Source organism: Balaenoptera ricei, chromosome 14 (assembly GCF_028023285.1).
Source record: "Balaenoptera ricei isolate mBalRic1 chromosome 14, mBalRic1.hap2, whole genome shotgun sequence".
Classification (NCBI taxonomy): domain Eukaryota; kingdom Metazoa; phylum Chordata; class Mammalia; order Artiodactyla; family Balaenopteridae; genus Balaenoptera; species Balaenoptera ricei.
In genome coordinates this window covers 25,940,986-25,958,883 of record NC_082652.1, presented here as the reverse complement: position 1 = coordinate 25,958,883, position 17,898 = coordinate 25,940,986, and the positions used below count along the sequence as shown (strand labels likewise).

Genomic DNA, 17,898 nt, shown 5'->3' with positions numbered 1-17,898 from the left:
ACTGCCACTGGACCCAAAGCACATCACAGCACCACTTCTAGGAACACAGGACCGTCCAGGGTCACCCCTTAAAGCCAACAGTACAAGGATCCTACCAGGAAAAGCAAAATGTCTTGCTTCTGGAACCTTCTCAGTTGTGAATCCATGTGGAAATTGTGGGCAGCCCGGCCACACGGCGTGTTGTCAGAGAGGCGGCTGGACACCCAGGAAGCCCTCCCTGCAGCCCCCTCTGCCCCGTCACCAACCCCGGGGCCCGAGGCTGGGCAATACCAGCCCCTCAGCAGTGGCCATGCTCCTCCAGAGGACACCGGTGACCCCCCCCCCCACCCCCAGGCCCTGCAGCAGGAGCCGCCAGGGACAGCGGTGTGAACTGCAGACCCAGGAAAGTCTCCACTGGCCAAAACAGCCACCTCAACATAATAAATAGGCAAAAACGTGGCCGCAGATCAGGCACACAGGCCGCCATAAGGGCAGATGAGAGAAAAACCAAGTGGAGAGACACTGAAAAGCAACGACTCTCCCCTGACAGTCACTCAGCTGACAGCACAGGTGCCCAACAGGGCAGCAGATGCAAGGACAGAGCCTGTCAGGGAGGAGGGGTCTCCTGTGTGCTCTGGGCTGGGCGCTGCTCTGCAGCTGAAAACAGGCGTTTCACCAAGAGCCTCCCCGGGGGTGGCAGCCGGTGACCTGGGCCAGCGGGCTGCACGTACAGCCTGTCTCACAGCCGCCCTCTGCCCTGGGCTGTCGACTCGTCCGACCCCTGGTCTTGAACCTCCTGCTCACGCATGGAGCCGCAGCCCCCAGGCTGGCTGGGCGGCCTCCCCGAGCCCCCGCCTCGCATTCTGTGGGGCAATGGCTGCTCTTCCTCCTGCTTATTTGTGTTCTGGAAGTGCAGGTCTCGAAACTGTTTGAACCAACAGTGGCTCCCTGTTCCCAAGAAGGGCTGAGGGTTGTCATCTGGATGGCGGCGGCAGCCTCGCCTGCAGAGCTAAGGCACTTTCTTCCACCCCAGCCAGGAGGGTCACTTCCGAGCGACTCAGGGACTGAAATCACACCATCCGGGCCCCTTGACTTGTTCAGCTTTTCCTCCTGTTTCTTGCAACGTCGGTTCTGGCTTTCATCACCTTATGTCCAGATTTTGTTTTATCGTTACACTTACCAAAACAATTTAACTTTGGTACTAAGAGAACAAGAGCCATTTCCCCCCAGTATTGCTCATAAGAAAAAAAAGAGAACTCCTTAGGAAAGATTCCTTTGTCTGGAACCCTGAGGTTGGTGCTGGGTTTCTGAGCCCCTGGAGCTGGAGATTGGCAGAGCCTGAGGACGGGGGGCACGGTCCGTATCGCCGGCGAGGATGCCCTGTCACACAGGAGGGGAGCAGGGGCCTATCAGGTACCCATTCCCCCCACCCTGCCCCGGTTCTCAGGGGCGAGCAGTTGAGGTGCTGCAAGAAGCTTTCACAACCTAGGGAGCTGCCCGCGCACGAGTCCCCTTCCCTAGGTTGGACTGTGAGTGAGCCTTTCCTCCCGCCCCAGTGCTAATGGTTCCCCAATCTCTCCAGCAGGTCAGCGTGTGCGTGGGGCCCTGGCCGCAGAGGCCAGGTGGAAGAGCCTGGCCCAAGCGCGGGCCACACAGGCCGAGTCCCCCGCCTGCCGGGGGCGGGGCTCACACGCTGCGGGGCGGCCAGGGGCAGAGTGAAGGGCGCTGGGTCCGGGGTGACCGTGGGGCCTCGGGTGCTCAGGTCTCAAAGTACTTGTAGATGGCCGTCACGTAGAGCATCACGTTCTGCCAGTCCGGCCGCTCGGTCCCAACCATCTCGTTAATGTCCTGACAGAGGAGAAGAGGCTGGTTAGAGCCCTGGTTGCCTCCCAGCCACAGCACCAAGGGCTCTGGAGGTGGCGGCCTCCCTCATGGGACTTCTGTCCGAGTCTCACTGCACAGGTCAGCGGCCAAGTACCCAGGAAGATCCTCGCCCTGGGCATAGGCAATGTCCAAGCCTCCCGCCCTGCCCAGGGCTGCCCCTCAAGGCTGGAAGGGGCTGGTCTCCTCTGGGGGAGGGGGAGTTGGGCCCTCCTCCCCACCCCTGCCTCTCCTCGCTAACCCCTCCGGTGTCACCTCTGAGTGTCCTTCCCACGAGGCACAGCCTGCCCCACGGTGGGCGACCCCCTGAAGCCCCGGAAGCCACAGTTCTCTGTGTCCTATGTGGCCCCCGTGGTCGGGGAGACATCAGCTGATGCTGCCAGGAAGTGGGCGGGGGACCCTGGGCTCTGAGACATGCCCGGGAGGCCCCCAAGAAAGACCCGCTGTCCTTGCAGGGCACTGCTCCCAGGGGTCCCATGGGTGCGCGACACAAATGAGCACCAGAGCCAATGGGATGGGGAGAAAGAACACATGTATGTTCAGTGTAAGAATCTCAACAGAAAGTTTTTAGGGTGGGGAAACTGCCTGCTTATATATCAGAATTTTACACATGGTGTAAAATATCCAGATAATGAGAAATATTTCAACGACTGTAACTTCTCTCTCTTTATATACGATTGAATAGAAGCCACTCAGAAACACGTATTTCTGTGAATTCAGAAGACATATTTATGGAACTCTACAAAAACACTCTTGCAGGGTAAAGATGAGTGCAAATATGTCTTCAAAGCTATCAGCTGTCACAAGGCAGGGTGATGGGTATCCTCGGGGTGGGAGGTGGCACTGGGCGTTCCTGACCTGGCCCTGTGGGGTCCTTCACTCTGTGGACCCCCCGAGCTGTGCAACACCCCCGTCACGTTAATTTCATCAGCGTCTCTGGGTGTGGAAGTCTCTGGCTTTGCATTTGGATGAGGTATTTTCTCCCTGGAAGTCAGACTTGGTGACGAGGCAGGAGCCCCCATGGAAACACGTCTGTCCTGAGCTACTGCAGCCCAGAGCACAGCCCTGACCCCAGGGCTCCTCTGCCTCCCTTCCCGCCCTTGAGAAGCACTCTGGGGCCTTGCCCTGCCCTCCTCTGCCTCTACTTTGACACCCGAGGCAGATCTGCTGGCATGTGCTTTTGACAGCGAAACGTGACCACCCCCCACTCAGGGCGCTTCCTTGGGACACTTGACGGGAGGCATAAAGAGCGCCGGCAGGGGACCATCTGCACCCCACCCGCAGGACGTCCTTGCGGCTGGTGCAGAGCGCGCAGGGGCCCCGGTCCCCACCCAGCAGCCTCCTGGTCACCAGGCCTCCCAGGGGTCTCTCCTCAGGGGACAGGGGCTCACCAGTGTGGACTTGATGCCGACACTCTCGGCAGCCTGGAAGGCCAGGGTGAAGTTCCTCCGCTGGAAAAGAAACCGTGTGACGGGTGCATGAGCGCGGCCGGGGAGGGCGGCCCGACCAGCCCAGTCCACACCCGTGCCCGCCGCCCCGCCCCTCTGGTGACCAGCTGCGGAGTGACCCCCACACACTTGTTCTTTCCTCTCCGCACAGGAGGGTCACTTTTCACACATCAGCTCTGAGCCGCCCAGCACCCCCAAAGCTAATAAGCAACACCTGTGAAACTGTTTCCTCCCCGTGGGGGTCTTCAAAGGTCATCTGAAGGACAGGAGGGGCCAATGGGGGTGCACACCAGAGGGCTTGGGCCTGGGTCCTCTCCCAGTGCCCGTCTGGGCAGGGCTGCACCGTGAGCCGGTCATGGCTGGACGTGGGGAAGGTGGCCTGGTGTGGGTGGCGCTGCCCAGACCACTCTCCTCAAGAAGCCCTGACCCTCAATGTCGTTACCCAGAGAGGCCACTGGGGTGTGCGAGGAGCCAGCAGCTTGCCACCCCCCCACCGCCATGGAGGGCTCTCTCCCCTCCTCGCCCACCTGCCCTCCATGGCCTCACCTTATCTTGGCTGTTGAGCTCCTGGTAGGGAATGTGGGCGGGCAAGTACGTGTGCAGGAGAGCACAGAAGGCCAGCCCGTCGTTCCAGCTGCTGCTAAAGTTGGTGATGTCGATATTCTGCAGGAAAAGAAAGAAAACACGTGAGCAACACACACCGCGGGCTTCTCAGGAGATGGCCGAGGGGGGCGGAGGCCCCCAGGCCCAGCAGGCTGAGCCTCTGCAGGAAGCACGGCAGGCTGGGGGGCTGGGGGCCGGGCCCAGGACCAGCTGGTGTCAGTGACCAGCCCCCACCCTGCACACCAGATCGCTGCAACCACAGCAGCAGAAATTTGAGCCACCCAAACCCTGGCCTGGGAGGACACAGCCCTGGGGGCTGGGGGCTCCGCCTCTGGGGCACCGGGGAGCAGCAGCGCTGTGTTAGGAAGAGCTGTGGTCCAGCCTCCTCCCCAACATCTGCAGGGCATCACAAGCCCTGCACTCTGAGGACCAGCTGCCAGCCTGCACTCCGCGCCAATGACGTGGGGGGTGGGTGGGGCTCCCACAGTGCATCTCCGAGAACCACCTCGACTCTTTGAAGGGGCACCTACTCCATATTCAAATTAAACTGTTCACAACTACAGAAGAAACACGTCATTCAGAGTATTTTATAATATGATAAAGCAATTCAGCTAGAAAGTAGCCTTTACCTTTATTTGCAAGAATCCTTTTGAAGCTGAAACTCCACAATGAAATTTGGAAATTCACACGCTTTATGAAAATGCCACAAACTGAAAAAGAGAGCACCCCAACCCCCAGCACCTCCTGCTTCATGTCTTACTGCTGTTTCATGCAGCCTTCAAATGCACGAGTCCGCTTCCTGGGTGACTGTGCTCCAGGCGGTAGTCCGCACTCCCCGGGAGCAGCGGCCAAAGAACAACAACGCTATTCACCTCCGTAGGGAGTTCTACAAAGCCTGCCCGCCTGACCCCCTTACAAACCATTAGGTCCTGACACCAAGTAGGGCCCAGGGACAAAGGGCGGGTGGGGAGGGTGGGGCTCTCCTGACAAAAGCAGCAGGTAGTGTGGACACAAACTCTGTCACCAAAAGGAGCATCTAGCCCTGACTGCAGGCACCCAGGACGCTGCCCTCTGGGGACTGCTCAACCATGACCCTCTGAAGGGCAGCAGCTCTGGGGGCAGTGATCCCAGAGGTCACTCCCTAGTGGCCGCCAATCTGGCCTGGAGGCCTTGTCCATAAACTGTGGTGAAGAAAGTGATCAGGTTAAGGTGCAAAGGGGCGCAAATCTGCTGACAGCCCCAGCGAAAGGTGGCGGTAAGGTGCGGTGGCCGTGGGCTGTCTGACGCGGCCACCTAAGGGCAGTGCCAGCCACTCAGTGACATCACCGCCCCCCTAAGATGAGGCCTGGGCAGCCCCTGCCTCACTGGTCCCCACACTTGTGACCATGAAGACACCGCCCCGACAGGCTGGCTGCCCTCACAGGCCTCTGCTCTGGCAACAACCACAGTTACGGCCATGGCTAACCTGCCCCTTTGATGTCATCGGGATCTCAGGAAGCAGCCAGCGGGGGCGCTTCAGCCCCACCTGAGAGGAAGCTAGGACCAGGGAAGGAAGTCACCTGTCCAAGGTGTGGGGATGGTGGCTGGGAGGACAGGGCCGGGAACCCTGGTCCCCAGCATCCTCCGGGCCGTGTGTCGCTTTAATTCTCATAAACCCCAGAAGCGTTTTTCCATGAGGAGGCTCAGGTCACAGATGATTCCTGTGGGATTATTCCTCCCAGTCATCAGGGCCAAACGCCCTGACAAAAGAGCCAGGACAGCGTGGGCAGCAGGGAAGGAGCTTCTTCACGACGTGTCACAGGTCCGCACGGGGCTGAGTGTAGCTGAGGCTGCGACCCCTGCCCGCGGGTCACATGCACGCCTGGAGGAAAACAAATCTCTACTTCCTGCCACTAGGCCTGATCTGGCGGAGCCGCCTACGTGCCTGGCCTCACCGGCCTAAGGCAAAAGCCCCGGCACCAGAGAAAGCGGCTGTGCCCCAGCTCCCAGCTGTGGGAACCCGGCCATCCAGCTTCCTCCAAACAGACCAGACCCCCAGCCTGGACCCCGCAGTCAGAGCAGCACCTCGTGAATGAGGCACCCCGGGGAGACAGCGGGCCTGGGGCCCCAAGACAACGATGACCAACTTCCAAATCAAAGCAACCAAAACCCAGACCACTGCCCTGCCCCCTGCGAGATGGAGGGGCCCGGCCAGTGCGGCCCCGACCCATCCAAAGATGCTGGGGAAGCAGCCAGGCCCTGACACAGGGGTGGGCGGGGATGCGGGGAGGCCTGCACCCTCTGCTCCCATCTCACCATCTACTTCAGTGTTTTTCATGTTCGGGGCTGAAAAATCAAACTATTGATACTATGAAATAACACAGACGGAACACAGAAAAGCACGGAGACAGCAAGGCTCTCTCCAAAGCTGAAAAGCACAGGGAAGGTGGGATGTTCCCAGCCTCCTGTCTGTGCTCTGGTCCCCACGGCTGTCACAGCGTATTAATAAAGGGACAGGATCCATAGAAAGAAATAAATGCGCGGAAAGGTACAAAAACTGTATGAAATTGCCAGAGAAATGGCCGTTCCCACGGGAGCCACCCCCTCCCACTACCGACTGTGCCCAAACAGGGACCACAGGGAGCTCTAGGCCCCAGGGGTGAGCAGCAGTGGGCAGGGGACCCGGGCCCCATCCCATCCGGTTTCCTGAAGAAGAGCGCAGATAACAAGCTCCTGCAAAATCATTCAACACCCAAGGCGGGAGGGATGGCGGCGCTACGACTGCTCATCGTAAAGCAACTCAAACGCCACGGGGACGTGCATGGACCGTCTCTGCAGGCCTGTGAGGACACCAGAGCCGCAGCCCTCCAGGGTGGTGCAGGAGACCTCGGCCTTGGAGGGAGCCAGAGTGCTGACCCCCAGCGAGACACCCTCAGGCCTGCAGGCAGGGGCCCGGGTATGAGTCATCTGGGGCTGAGCTGGGAGCAGGGGACATCAGGGTGGCAGGTCGGGAGGGGAAGTGAGGGCTACAGAGGCTCCGGAGAAAAGCAAACTGGACTTGGGGAATGACTGGCTGTGAGGAAGGAGAGAGCCTGCAGTCTGTGCCGGCAGAACTGGACAGCAGGGCCCTCCAGTGATGCATGGCTCACTGGGGGGAGGTACTCCCAACAATTAAGTCTGTGGCACCCAGGGAGGTGCCTGGTGCTGACACGAGGGTCTGCAGCTGGGGACGCAGTGTAGGGGGGTCGCCGGGGGTGGCCGGAGCGGACAGTGCGCAGGAGGGAGGCCTCAGACCAAGCCCCTCAGTATAAGGGTCAGGCAGAGGAGAACCGCCTTCAACGGGGACACAGGGGAAGGCCCAACAGGCGGGACAAACCAGAAGCCAAAGGAAGAAGCGTCAGAACTGGGAGGGGTCAACAGCATCAGTGCTGCCAGAAAGCCCGCTGAACAAGGCAGCACTCGGGGAGCCACGGGTCACAGTGAGCAGGTCGCCAGAGGAGGAGCGCCACACACACCACAGCACAGGGCACATCATCTGCACAGCCTCGCAACTCTCACAGATAGACCCCTTCACGTATTTCCTTCACAAAGTTGTCTAGAAATGGAATTTCTGTTTTCAGAAAGTGGTACTTCCAGTGAAGAGGAAGGTCCTTGACTATGAGACCCGTCTTCCAGTGCGTTTCTCTCTGAAGCAGCTGCAGGGTCAAGGACCTTCCACCCTATGGGCCCTGACACCACAGCTCTGCAGGTGGCCGGCTGACCCCTTTACAAAAAATACTCGTAGAGCCAAAACTGGTGCTTTTTGAGGGGAACATGCACACTAACGGGAGGACTTTCTTCTCACTGTTCACAGGCAACGCCAAGCTCTCTAAGAATGAAACAGTTTTCTTTTAAAATAGAGACACATAGTAATTATAATACAAGTTGCTAATTAATGAATTCAGATTTCGCATTTAGCTTTCAGGTGTCTTCAGGGCTTTGCTACTGCACAAGATAAGTCTTAAGTTTGGACAAAAACAAGAGGGTTACGGGATGGGCCAGAGCAAAAATTCAAAAAAGCCTTGAGGGACTTCCCTGGTGGCGCAGCGGTTAAGAATCCACCTCCCAATGCAGGGGACATGGGTTTGAGCCCTGGTCCGGGAAGATCCCACATGCCGCGGAGCAACTAAGCCCGTGCACCACAACTACTGAGCCTGTGGTTCTAGAGCCCGCGAGCCACAACTACTGAAGCCCACGCGCCTAGAGCCAGTGCTCCGCAATAAAGAGAAGCCCGCGCACTGCAACAGTAGCCCCCTCTCGCCGCAACTAGAGAAAGCCCGCGCACAGCAGCAAAGACCCAACGCAGCCAAAAATAAATAAATAAATAAATAAATAAATAAATTTACTTAAAAAAAGAGCTTTTGAGCACAGACTCAAATGAGGTGCTTCACCCCATTTTCCTTCCATCCAGGAAGGGCCGACGGTGATCTGTAGGCAGATAGCTGTGGCCTGTGCACAGGGCCCTCAGCTGCCCTCTTCATCTCACCAGAGCTCAGACTCCCCTGGCCCCCACTGCCCTCGGCGGGCAGCTCCCCGAGCTGGGACATGTGCCCTCCCCGCTCCTGCGCCCTTAGATGCGGCCTGTCCCTGCCTGTGGTGGCAGGTGAGTCCCGCCTCTGTGCATCGAGGGTTGAGGGCTGGAGTCTGAGAGCCAAGAAGTTACACAAATCTCCACAAAAAAAGATTAAAAATAGGTCATAAAACCTAAAACCTAAAACTTAAAATGTTTTAATGTGTCTGAAGTTTAATTAAGGGCCATAAAATGCACCCCCAAATACCACATAGTTGTTAAGGTTCTGATCTATTTAAGGAAATGCCATTTTTGGGGGCATAAGGCAAAGGGCCAAAACCCATGATTCATCTCTGCAACACTAACGGCACCACTTCCTCTGCCGTCTCAGCCGCCGTGGTGGGATCCCCCCATGACCGTGACCGTGACCGAGTACACCGCCCGCCTTCGGGAGGCAGGACAGAGCCACAGACAAACCCCTGTCCACGGGGCCTCGAGGCCTCAGCCCTGGGCCGAGGGGCAGGGTTTGGAGGGTGTTAGGGAATCTGGTTGAGGAGGGGGGGGATGCAGTGCCTAGAAGAGAGGGAAAAGCCACCAGGAGGCCGGTTTTAGCGCTCCGGGAGCGACTGTTAGCAGGAGGCCCCAGAGGCCCCGGGAGGAACACGCAGCACCCTGCTGGTGCCGGGGTGCCCGCGCTGGCCGCACATCTGAGGTGCTGCCTGGGGCCTCCGCGCTGTCTCCTGTTTGAAGTTGAGCCAGGCTCTGCTCCAGGTCAGGGGAGGGGAGAGGAGAGGAGGGGGGAGGTGGCAGGGGTCTGGGGAGAGTCTGAGGCCCGCTCGTCGCGGTGTCCATGTCAGGACGTGTGTAAAGTGGGAGGAAGGAAGGAAGGACGCCAGGGCAGGCAGCCCAGGGGGCCAGTGACCCCGGAGACAGGCCTGCATCTTGTGCCCTGTGGGGGGAGGGTTCCAATAAGGGCCTCAGAATCACGGGCAAAACCTTTTCAAGGTGACACCTCTCAGCCATCCGCCGGAGAGGCTGATCCGGCCAGTCTGGGCACCATTCTCTGTAAAGTTCCCCAGATGCCCTGAGTGTGCAGCCAGGAGGCAGGACCACCGACCCGAAGACCAAAGGCAGCTGGAAACGTGATGGACGGGACATCCCAGCACGAGGCCTGGCCGGGCCTGCTGGACCTCACTCAGGACCCTGTGCACTGGGGAACCAAGCCAGGATCAAGCACTGGACGGAACCTTCCTGACCAGACTGGACATAAGGCAACCAAACAGCCGATGGAGGAGCCTGTCTGAAAAGAGGAATTCCTGGGACAGACGGAGCGAGACCAGCACTGTTGGGCGACCGCGATCAGCAGCGGTAGCGAGCCGGCCCCCTTCCCCTCTACCTGGACGGACGGACACAACTCCACGAGGGGCTTCTGCCGGAAATCTGAGCTGGAATCAGATCCAGCCTCGAATCTACTACCAGTTTATACCAGGGACAGCACTGCAGGGCTGTCAACACCAAACCTAAAATGCAGACGCTCCACAGGACACAGTCCAGTTCCTTCCAAAGACAAACTGAAAGGAAACAAAAAGAGGGATGGGAGTTGTAAGATTAAAACAGACTTAAAAGAGGCATATTATCCAAACGCAACGTGTGAACCTTATTTGGATCTTAAGTCAAGCAAATCAACAGTAAAACTGACCATGATTCAATTGGGAAGTCTGACTTCTGTCCAAATACGTGGTGACATTAAATGGCTGGGACCACCAGGCAGGGGTGGGAGAGCAAGGACTGTGTGCTGACCACCTGGGCCTGGGCGGTGTACTGAGTGTCCTTTTACTATTCTCACAGCTTTAGTGTGTATTTGAAAATTTCCATGAAAACCAAACAAACCTACAACTCAATGACAGACAAACAACCCAATGGCCCCAATATGAAAATGGGCAGAGGATCTGAACAGACATTTCTCCAAAGTCGACGGACAATGGCCAGCAGCACAAGAGAAGATGCTCAACGCTGTTGGTCACCAGGGAATTGCAAATCAGAACTAGGCTGAGCTACCACCTCACGCCACCAGGATGAACAGTACTCGGAAAACTGGAAACAACAGATGCTGGTGAGGATGTGGAGAAACCAGAGGTCCTGTACTTGCTGCTGGGAACGTAAGACAGCGCAGCTGCTGCGGAGCAGTGTGACGATTCCTGGTCACTTACACGTAGAATCACTGTGTGCCCCAGTGAGGCCACTCCTTGGGGACAAACCGAGAAGACCTGAAGATGGCATGGACACAAATCCCCCACACGAGTGCCCACAGCAGCACAGGAGTCCGAAGGTGAAAGCAACACAAACGTCTACCAACCAGAAAATGGATAAACAAAACGGGCAGCATCCCCATGATGGGGTGTTTTCGAGCCACAGAAAGGAACGATACATGCTACAAAGTGGATGAATCTGGAAACATTACGCTGAGTGAAAGTGAGACACAAAGGCCACAAATTATATGACTCCATTTATATGAAACACCCAAAATAGTGAAATCCAGAGACAGAAAGCAGATGTGTGGTTGTCAGGGGCTGGGGCCCAGTTCTGGATGAGAAGTTCTGGAACTAGAAGGTGCTGACAGACACGCAACAATGCGAATGTACTTAATGCCACTCAACTGTAGACGTAAAAATGGCTAAGATGGTACGTTTTATATTATGTGTATTTTACTACAATTTTAAAAATTGTCTGATGTTTGGAAGTAGCTTATGCTCAGTAAGTCTGTACACCAGGTAGGCCTCACGAGCAACTAACTTACCCACAAGTGTTTACTGAAGAAGTTACAGCTCACGTGCAATGACTCACGAGTGCATTTTATGGGAATTTACTATGGTCTTGCTCTAAAATTTTTTAATTTCTTAAAAACAAACAGTTAAAGGTAGGGTATCAGTCTGCTTCCTTTACCACCAGGACACACCAAGCACTCTGCTAACTCAAAAGGGACCTGACCCACCGCCCATCCCGGGGATGGCTGTCCAGTGTCCTGGGAGGGAAGGGGCCGCACTGACCTGCAGTGACACTGCCTGACGTGCTCAGGGTGCGAGCACATATCCAGGAAGCAGCTCCAACTACGCTGAAGCTCCACAGAGTCCAAGGTAGAACCATGCACCACAGGCTTAATGTGCTGTAATAGCTCTTTTTAGTCAAACGAACCTATTTTGAGGGGACACTTCATGTCACCCTAAGGGACTGGATTGATGTCCCCACATTTCCCATAAACCCCTCCCAAAGGAAACTTTTTGTGTTGGAGCACACAGGACCCATGAGGTCTGCTGTCTGAAAATTCAGGAAACGGCCACCAGGCAGGGACGGTCGGCAAGAGCCCCTGGTGAGGTCAGTTAAGTCACGAGCACTGGGCAAATCTGAGCAGTTTTATTAGCAGCTTAGGAACTAACTCTGCCTTTTCTAGACTGCGTCTAGCTCTGGCAGGGTTATTCCTCACTAAAATGCAATTTCAACCGAAGGAGACACAGTACTCCCAGCTGCACCTTCCCTGTGTGTGCTCCGGGGGAGCCTGGGCATAGAGGGAGAAGGGTGGCTGGCCCCAGCCCCAGCGGCCCAGGGAAGCGTTTGAGGAGGAGAAGGAGCGCTCCCCCACTGCCCAGGACGGCCTCTTTCAGGGTATTCTTGGGACCGAGGTCACCAGTCTTGTACTCAGGCTCTGAAACATGGATGCAGGGCACTCCGGGCGCTGCGGCCTCGAGGGCCGCCCGACACGAGCAGCTCCGACTCGTGGGAGCCCCTGTTCAAAGGCCTTCTCCGAGGAAGGGCCCTCAGTCTAGCTGGAGCTCCTGCGGCAGCTCTCAAGGCTCACTCTCCCCCGGCTTATGTCTCAGTTGATGCCTTCTACCGAGCTGAAGGCTCCCTCTCTGCGGAGTAGGAGGCATCATGGGTTTAGGGTCCCAGGGACCTGGGGCCACTCCTTACAAGGTACAGGGCTGTGGGCACACAGTTTAACTTGGAGGAGTCTCAACTTTCTCATACACAAAATGGGGAAAAGACCCAATTACGAGGATTTAATAAAGTGCCGGCTAGAGCTCGCAGGTCTCGCTCGGCCCCTCATCCGGCCTCCCGAGGCAGTGCTGACCGCCTTCCATGACACAGACGGGCACAGTCCAGGGAGGCCCCGCTGGGTCTGAGTCCCTCTCCTCTAGTCAACACCCAGCCCCTGGGGACCCCTATTTGCGCCGGACATGAAAACTGACAGCTCCGTGAGCGGCCTGTCTCTGTCGTGGGACCACAGTGCCTACGGCCCGAACAGCACCAAGCAACCGGTTCTCTGCTCGGGCTGCAGCTCCACGAGCGGCTGTTCTCCACTAAGTGCCGAGCAGAACCCTGGGCTGCTTGCAAGGCCCTCCGCAGAGGCTGCTCCAGAGCTGTCTTAAGAGCACTCTGAAGGGAAGGAGAGAAAATCCAGGAAAAAAGGCCTGAGGATCTGAAAGCTTCAGTGTAGCAATGGGCTTTAAAAAAAAAAAGTTTCAGTTTCTAAACATGAGGGCTGCTGAAAATAAGACAACACTTTATAAAGCATAAAGGACAGACACAGAGTGCACCTAGACTCGTTCAAACACCTTACACTTGAAAAATGTAATTTATGCAGAAAAGGAAACTACCACACAGAGACTGCAGCACAGTATTAATCCGTCAGAGCAAAAGCGTGGACACAGCACTGCTGGGACCCCGGCAGGGAGGGTGCCCGTGGGGACACACCGCCACCCTCCCAGCCCTCAGAACACCTTTGGAGGCACTGAGACAGAAGGAGAGCCTAGCCTGGGAGGACCACGGACAAGTCTTCCCGTTTCTGAAATTGCAGGGAACGCGTCTGTCTGACCCAGGACACCAGGACGCCCAGGGGCCAGGCAGCCCGCACGTGAAGGGGCTGTGAGGGGAGGAAATGATCCCAGGACAGAGCCGCTCAACACAGCACGCTCACCTCAAGATGAACTCACTTCACTGCCTCCAGCAGGAACTGCTGCTTTCAAATCTGTCAGTGGATTTGTTTCTACACCTACCAGGTACCGTTCTGGCAGAGGGAAAATGGCAAAACATCTAAAATAGGGAACACAGACAGCTGTGGCACCACCCTCTTGTACTTCTCTCCAAAGTCCCAGCTCGATGGTTTACTTACCTGCCCTTGAGGGCAACAAGCAGAGGGAAGTGGGAAAACGCTTCTCTCTGGACCCCTGGTGGAGGAGCGTGACTCCCCCTTGTCCGTCCCGCTGGGGCCCTGTGCGTGGCGCTGGGCTCCTGAACCCCTGGCTCCTTACTTTTCTGGTTTTCTTTTGCATACAAGTTGGTTTCTTGGTATAAAACATGTTAGGATGCAGCCAGAGAGAGAGAGTTGAGGGCCACGAGGAGGGATACGGTGTCGGTAGAAGTCTGAAGGCCGCTCATGCCTGGAGCCTTCGTGGCACAGTAGTGCACGCTTGTGATCACAAATCTGAGTCATACAAAAGGTGGTCTTATGCCTAGGAAAAGGCATAATTTTAAAAGGCCTGGAAATATTATGTTTCAAAAATAATGTTGGAAGTTCCTTGAGGGCAAAGGTCATGCTCTAGATGGCATTACATCCCTCCTTGTATTCAATGACCTTGTGACGGACACTTCACCAAGAAGGTACATGAATGTATCACAAATAAGCACATGGAAAGACACCCAACACCATTAGTTCACAGGCACCTGCAAAACCAAAACCAAAACCATACACCTACGAGAGGACAGAGGCCGACTGGCCAGGACAGGAAGGAATGAGGGCCCTTGTGCACGTGGGGGAGCAGAGGGGGTGTAGCCACTTGGGAAGACAGTCTGGCAGCTTCTTAAAGAGTTACACCTATACCGACCACATGACCCAGCCAACCACTTTCAGATGCCTCTACAAACGCCTGCACCAAATGTTCACGGGAGCTTTCCTCACAACAAGCAACAACTGGAACCAGACAAATGTCCACCAACAGCCAAATGGATAACAAATTATGACATATTCATAAAACGGACTACTCTTCAGGAATAAAAGGAAATGAATTATTGATATATACAACAATATAAATGAATCTCAAAATAATTATGCTCAGTGAGAGAAGCCAGACCCCTCCCCAAATTGCACACACTATGATTCCATTTATACAAAATTATAAAAAATGCAAACCCTGCAGGGACAGCAGGACGACCGGCATGCAAAGGCGCCTGAGGAAGCTTCCGAGGAGGTGGAGATGCTCATCTCACATGGGGACGGTTTCACAGGTGTGTTTCATCAAGTTGTAAAATGTAAATATGTGCAGCAGTAGTGTCCATTTTGTACTGTACAGAAACTCCAAACCACTGCTATGCATCACAGTGCTGTGGGTCTACTATACTTCAAAAACGAACAAACACACAGAAAAACAGATCAGATTTGTGGTCACCAGAGGTAAGGGTGGGGGAGGGGGAATTGGAGGGTACAAACTTCCAGTTTCAAGATAAATAAATACTAGGGACGGAACATAAACATGATAAATAGAATTAACATTGCTGTATGTTATATATGAATGTTGAGAGAGTAAGTCCTAAGAGTTCTCAACACAAAAATATTTTTCCCTTTTACTTTATATCTATACAAGATGATGGACGTTCACTGAATTTATTGTGGTCATCGTTTCATGACGTACGTAAGTCAAATCATCATGCTCTACACCTTAAATCTATACAGTGCCGTATGTCAATTCTACCTCAATAAAACTGGAAGAAAAAATATATGTAGTAATAACATATGTCAATTCTACCTCAATACATTTGTTTAAAAAAAAAAGGGCATCCCAAAGCCACAAACACATTCAGATTTAGGTACTACACAGGCTCTCTCAGTTTTTAATCTTTTCCTCTTATTCCTGGTGTTTTGGAGTTTTATAACTGAATGCAGTGCAGGGTTAAACCATGGCAGAACCCGCCCCAGGCCACTGACTTACGGGAGGTGCTGTCTGCTGGACACCCAGGGTGGGCTCCAGCAAACCCCAGGGCACCTCTGCTTGCACAGCGGGAATCCTTCACCTCTTCACTGACTGTCACTGCTCCACCCAGGCTCCCTCTCACCTGTGAGCCAGTGTTTTTAAAAATCATTACCAGGTTCTGCCAGGTTCACGTCACATTATTAGCGTCTCTACTTCCTTAAATAAGACAAAGCCATCTCTGTGGCAACCTGGACTCTTGAGAAACAGCCTGATGGTATTTCTGCCCTGCATCCTCTTCAGAGCCTCACTGCCCATCAGGAGGTGGGGTCTACTTCCCTCCCCTGGAGCCAGGCAGGCCTCCGCCCCCAGGTCATGAAAGGCAAGGGGCCGGTACCTGTCCCTCTCTTGGGACCTTTGCCCTTGGATCGCGGCCAGCACGCTGTGAGGAAGCCCTGGCCACAGGGAGAGGTTGCACGGAGGTTTCCGGTCACAGCACCAGTGACAGTCTCAACCACCAGAGGCGTGAGGGCGGGAGCCTGCGATGGAGCAGAGGTGAACCGCGCCTGCTGTGCCCTACCCACCGTACGTGTATGAGCCAAGTCAACGCCACGCTTACTGTAAGTCACCCACTCTTGGTGTGGTGCCTGTTACATAGCAGGAGATTACAGACCAGCCTCCTTTCTCCTGGGTCTGAAGAGCCCAAATGGAAAGGAAACCAGGTTCTCTTTCCTCTTCCCTACAGAATCTAATGGTTAATTACCCTTTCCATAGTTATATGTGTACCATGAGGCAGCAATGGAGCATCTTCACAAATAACCTGCTTCTACAAATGAAGAGGTCACCCTGAATTTCCCGAATGACCTCAGGCTAAACTCATTTGTGAAAACCCAGAACATTATGTACGTAATGAAATTAACCCGTCAAATCTCAACTCCTCTGTGGACTTCACATCGTTATGCTGGCACCCCATCCAAAGTCAATGAAGCACAAGAAGAAAAAAAAGGCTTCTCACGATGTAAGGGAGTAAAGACTATGCATGCTACCACAGATGATACATAAAGATTATGTGACCCAGACAATTTAATGATTCTGCTTTTAGCAAAATAATTAAGCAGCTCTTGAAAATGTTACTTTTCTGATTTATCTTCTATTTCTCGGCATTACTCATATAATAAAAAGACCTACTTACTGGAAACTTACTGGAGTCTGGGGCACTGCTGGGGAAGCAGGACAGCTTGGTAGGAAGAGCCTGGGGCTGGGTGTCGGGAGACCCTACAGCAAGAGCTCAGGCTGCAAGCACGCTGCTGGCTTGCAGCTTCCTCCCTATGGAATGGAAGCCCCATCTTCACGATTTCTAGGGGCCGTCTCAAGTCTGACTTTCTCCAACTTCTGAGAATGGAATTTTGGATGCTGATTCCGATGAAGCACTTCAAACTTTATCTAAGCAAATACACTCCTGAGACAAGTATCTTAAAGCTAACTAAGAGCGCTGGTGACCAAACCGTCGACCACACTCAGCAGGCTTCTCTCTGTCCTCATGGGAGTTACACGGGAAGAAGGAAGGGCAGAGGAGCAGGACCCTGAGTCACAGAGTCTGTGACTCCGCAGAAACTGTGGAAACTCCGTGGACCCCTCCCACCTCTGCACTTGCACAAGCCCATCCTGTTGGTGACGTCACAGCAGGCATATCTGAGAGGCTGTTGCTTCTGTGTACTGACCACAGCTCCACCCGGCAGCTGGAAGGTCAGCTCTACTGAACATCTTCCCGAATGTATGGACCCCGAATGTGGCTCTGAAAGACGTTCCCAATCAGAAAGGCGAGAATCAGTGTTTAAGAACCAGAGCTGTGTGTGATTCCCACACCCTCTCACCTGCGTAGGAAAACCTAACTGGTGTCACAGGGGGAAACCTGACTGAGTAGCGTCACCTACCTCACACTAAAACAATGATCAAACTAATTTATCTCAATGTTACTAAGCAATTAATATAAAAATTATAGCCCTGACATTTCTGGAAATAGAGGTTAACAGTTGCTGTCAAATCATGTTTAAAGAGAACACAAGAAGTACATCGTGATTCTGGGAAAACGTTGTTTCCCAGCTGCTATGTTTGGCACTAAGAGGAATCCCTGAAAACAGGAAGCAGTCCTCGCACTCCACTGTGACTGCCGTGCAGAGCACGGCCTGAGCTGCGCGCGCTCTGCTCCCAGGGGCGCCTGGTGGACAAGTGACCTTGCTCAGCTGCTGCAAGCTTTCTGGATGGAGACGGCGTGTCATCAGGTCAGAGGACAATTAGACTAGCAGCTTTAATCGCTTCACTGGAGAGAACCTGTGAGTGTATGCAAGTCCACATAAAGAACGGGTGGGACCACAAATCTGGCCATTCTTTTTCCCTTTGTTCAAGTATTTTAAACCCCTGGAACACAGTGATATTTACAAACAATAAGATCTTTCTGTATGGGAACTTAGTTTCCATGCAAAGTGACAATGTAAAACAA

General features: G+C 54.5%; 1 protein-coding gene across 6 annotated transcripts in view; it reads right to left on the bottom strand.

Annotated features, from left to right (window-relative positions):
* Nucleotides 1–357: 357 nt before the first annotated feature.
* Nucleotides 358–17,898, bottom strand: part of SPECC1L (sperm antigen with calponin homology and coiled-coil domains 1 like) — a 120,720-nt gene continuing 103,179 nt past the window's right edge. For all 6 annotated transcript variants that reach the window (XM_059894139.1, XM_059894136.1, XM_059894135.1 and 3 more), the window contains 3 exons: nt 3,855–3,971; nt 3,252–3,311; nt 358–1,827 (listed from right to left, as the gene is read on the bottom strand). In XM_059894139.1, the coding sequence (XP_059750122.1) occupies nt 1,738–1,827; nt 3,252–3,311; nt 3,855–3,971 (267 nt within the window). In that variant the 3' untranslated portion in view covers nt 358–1,737. The remainder of the gene's footprint in view (nt 1,828–3,251; nt 3,312–3,854; nt 3,972–17,898) is intronic.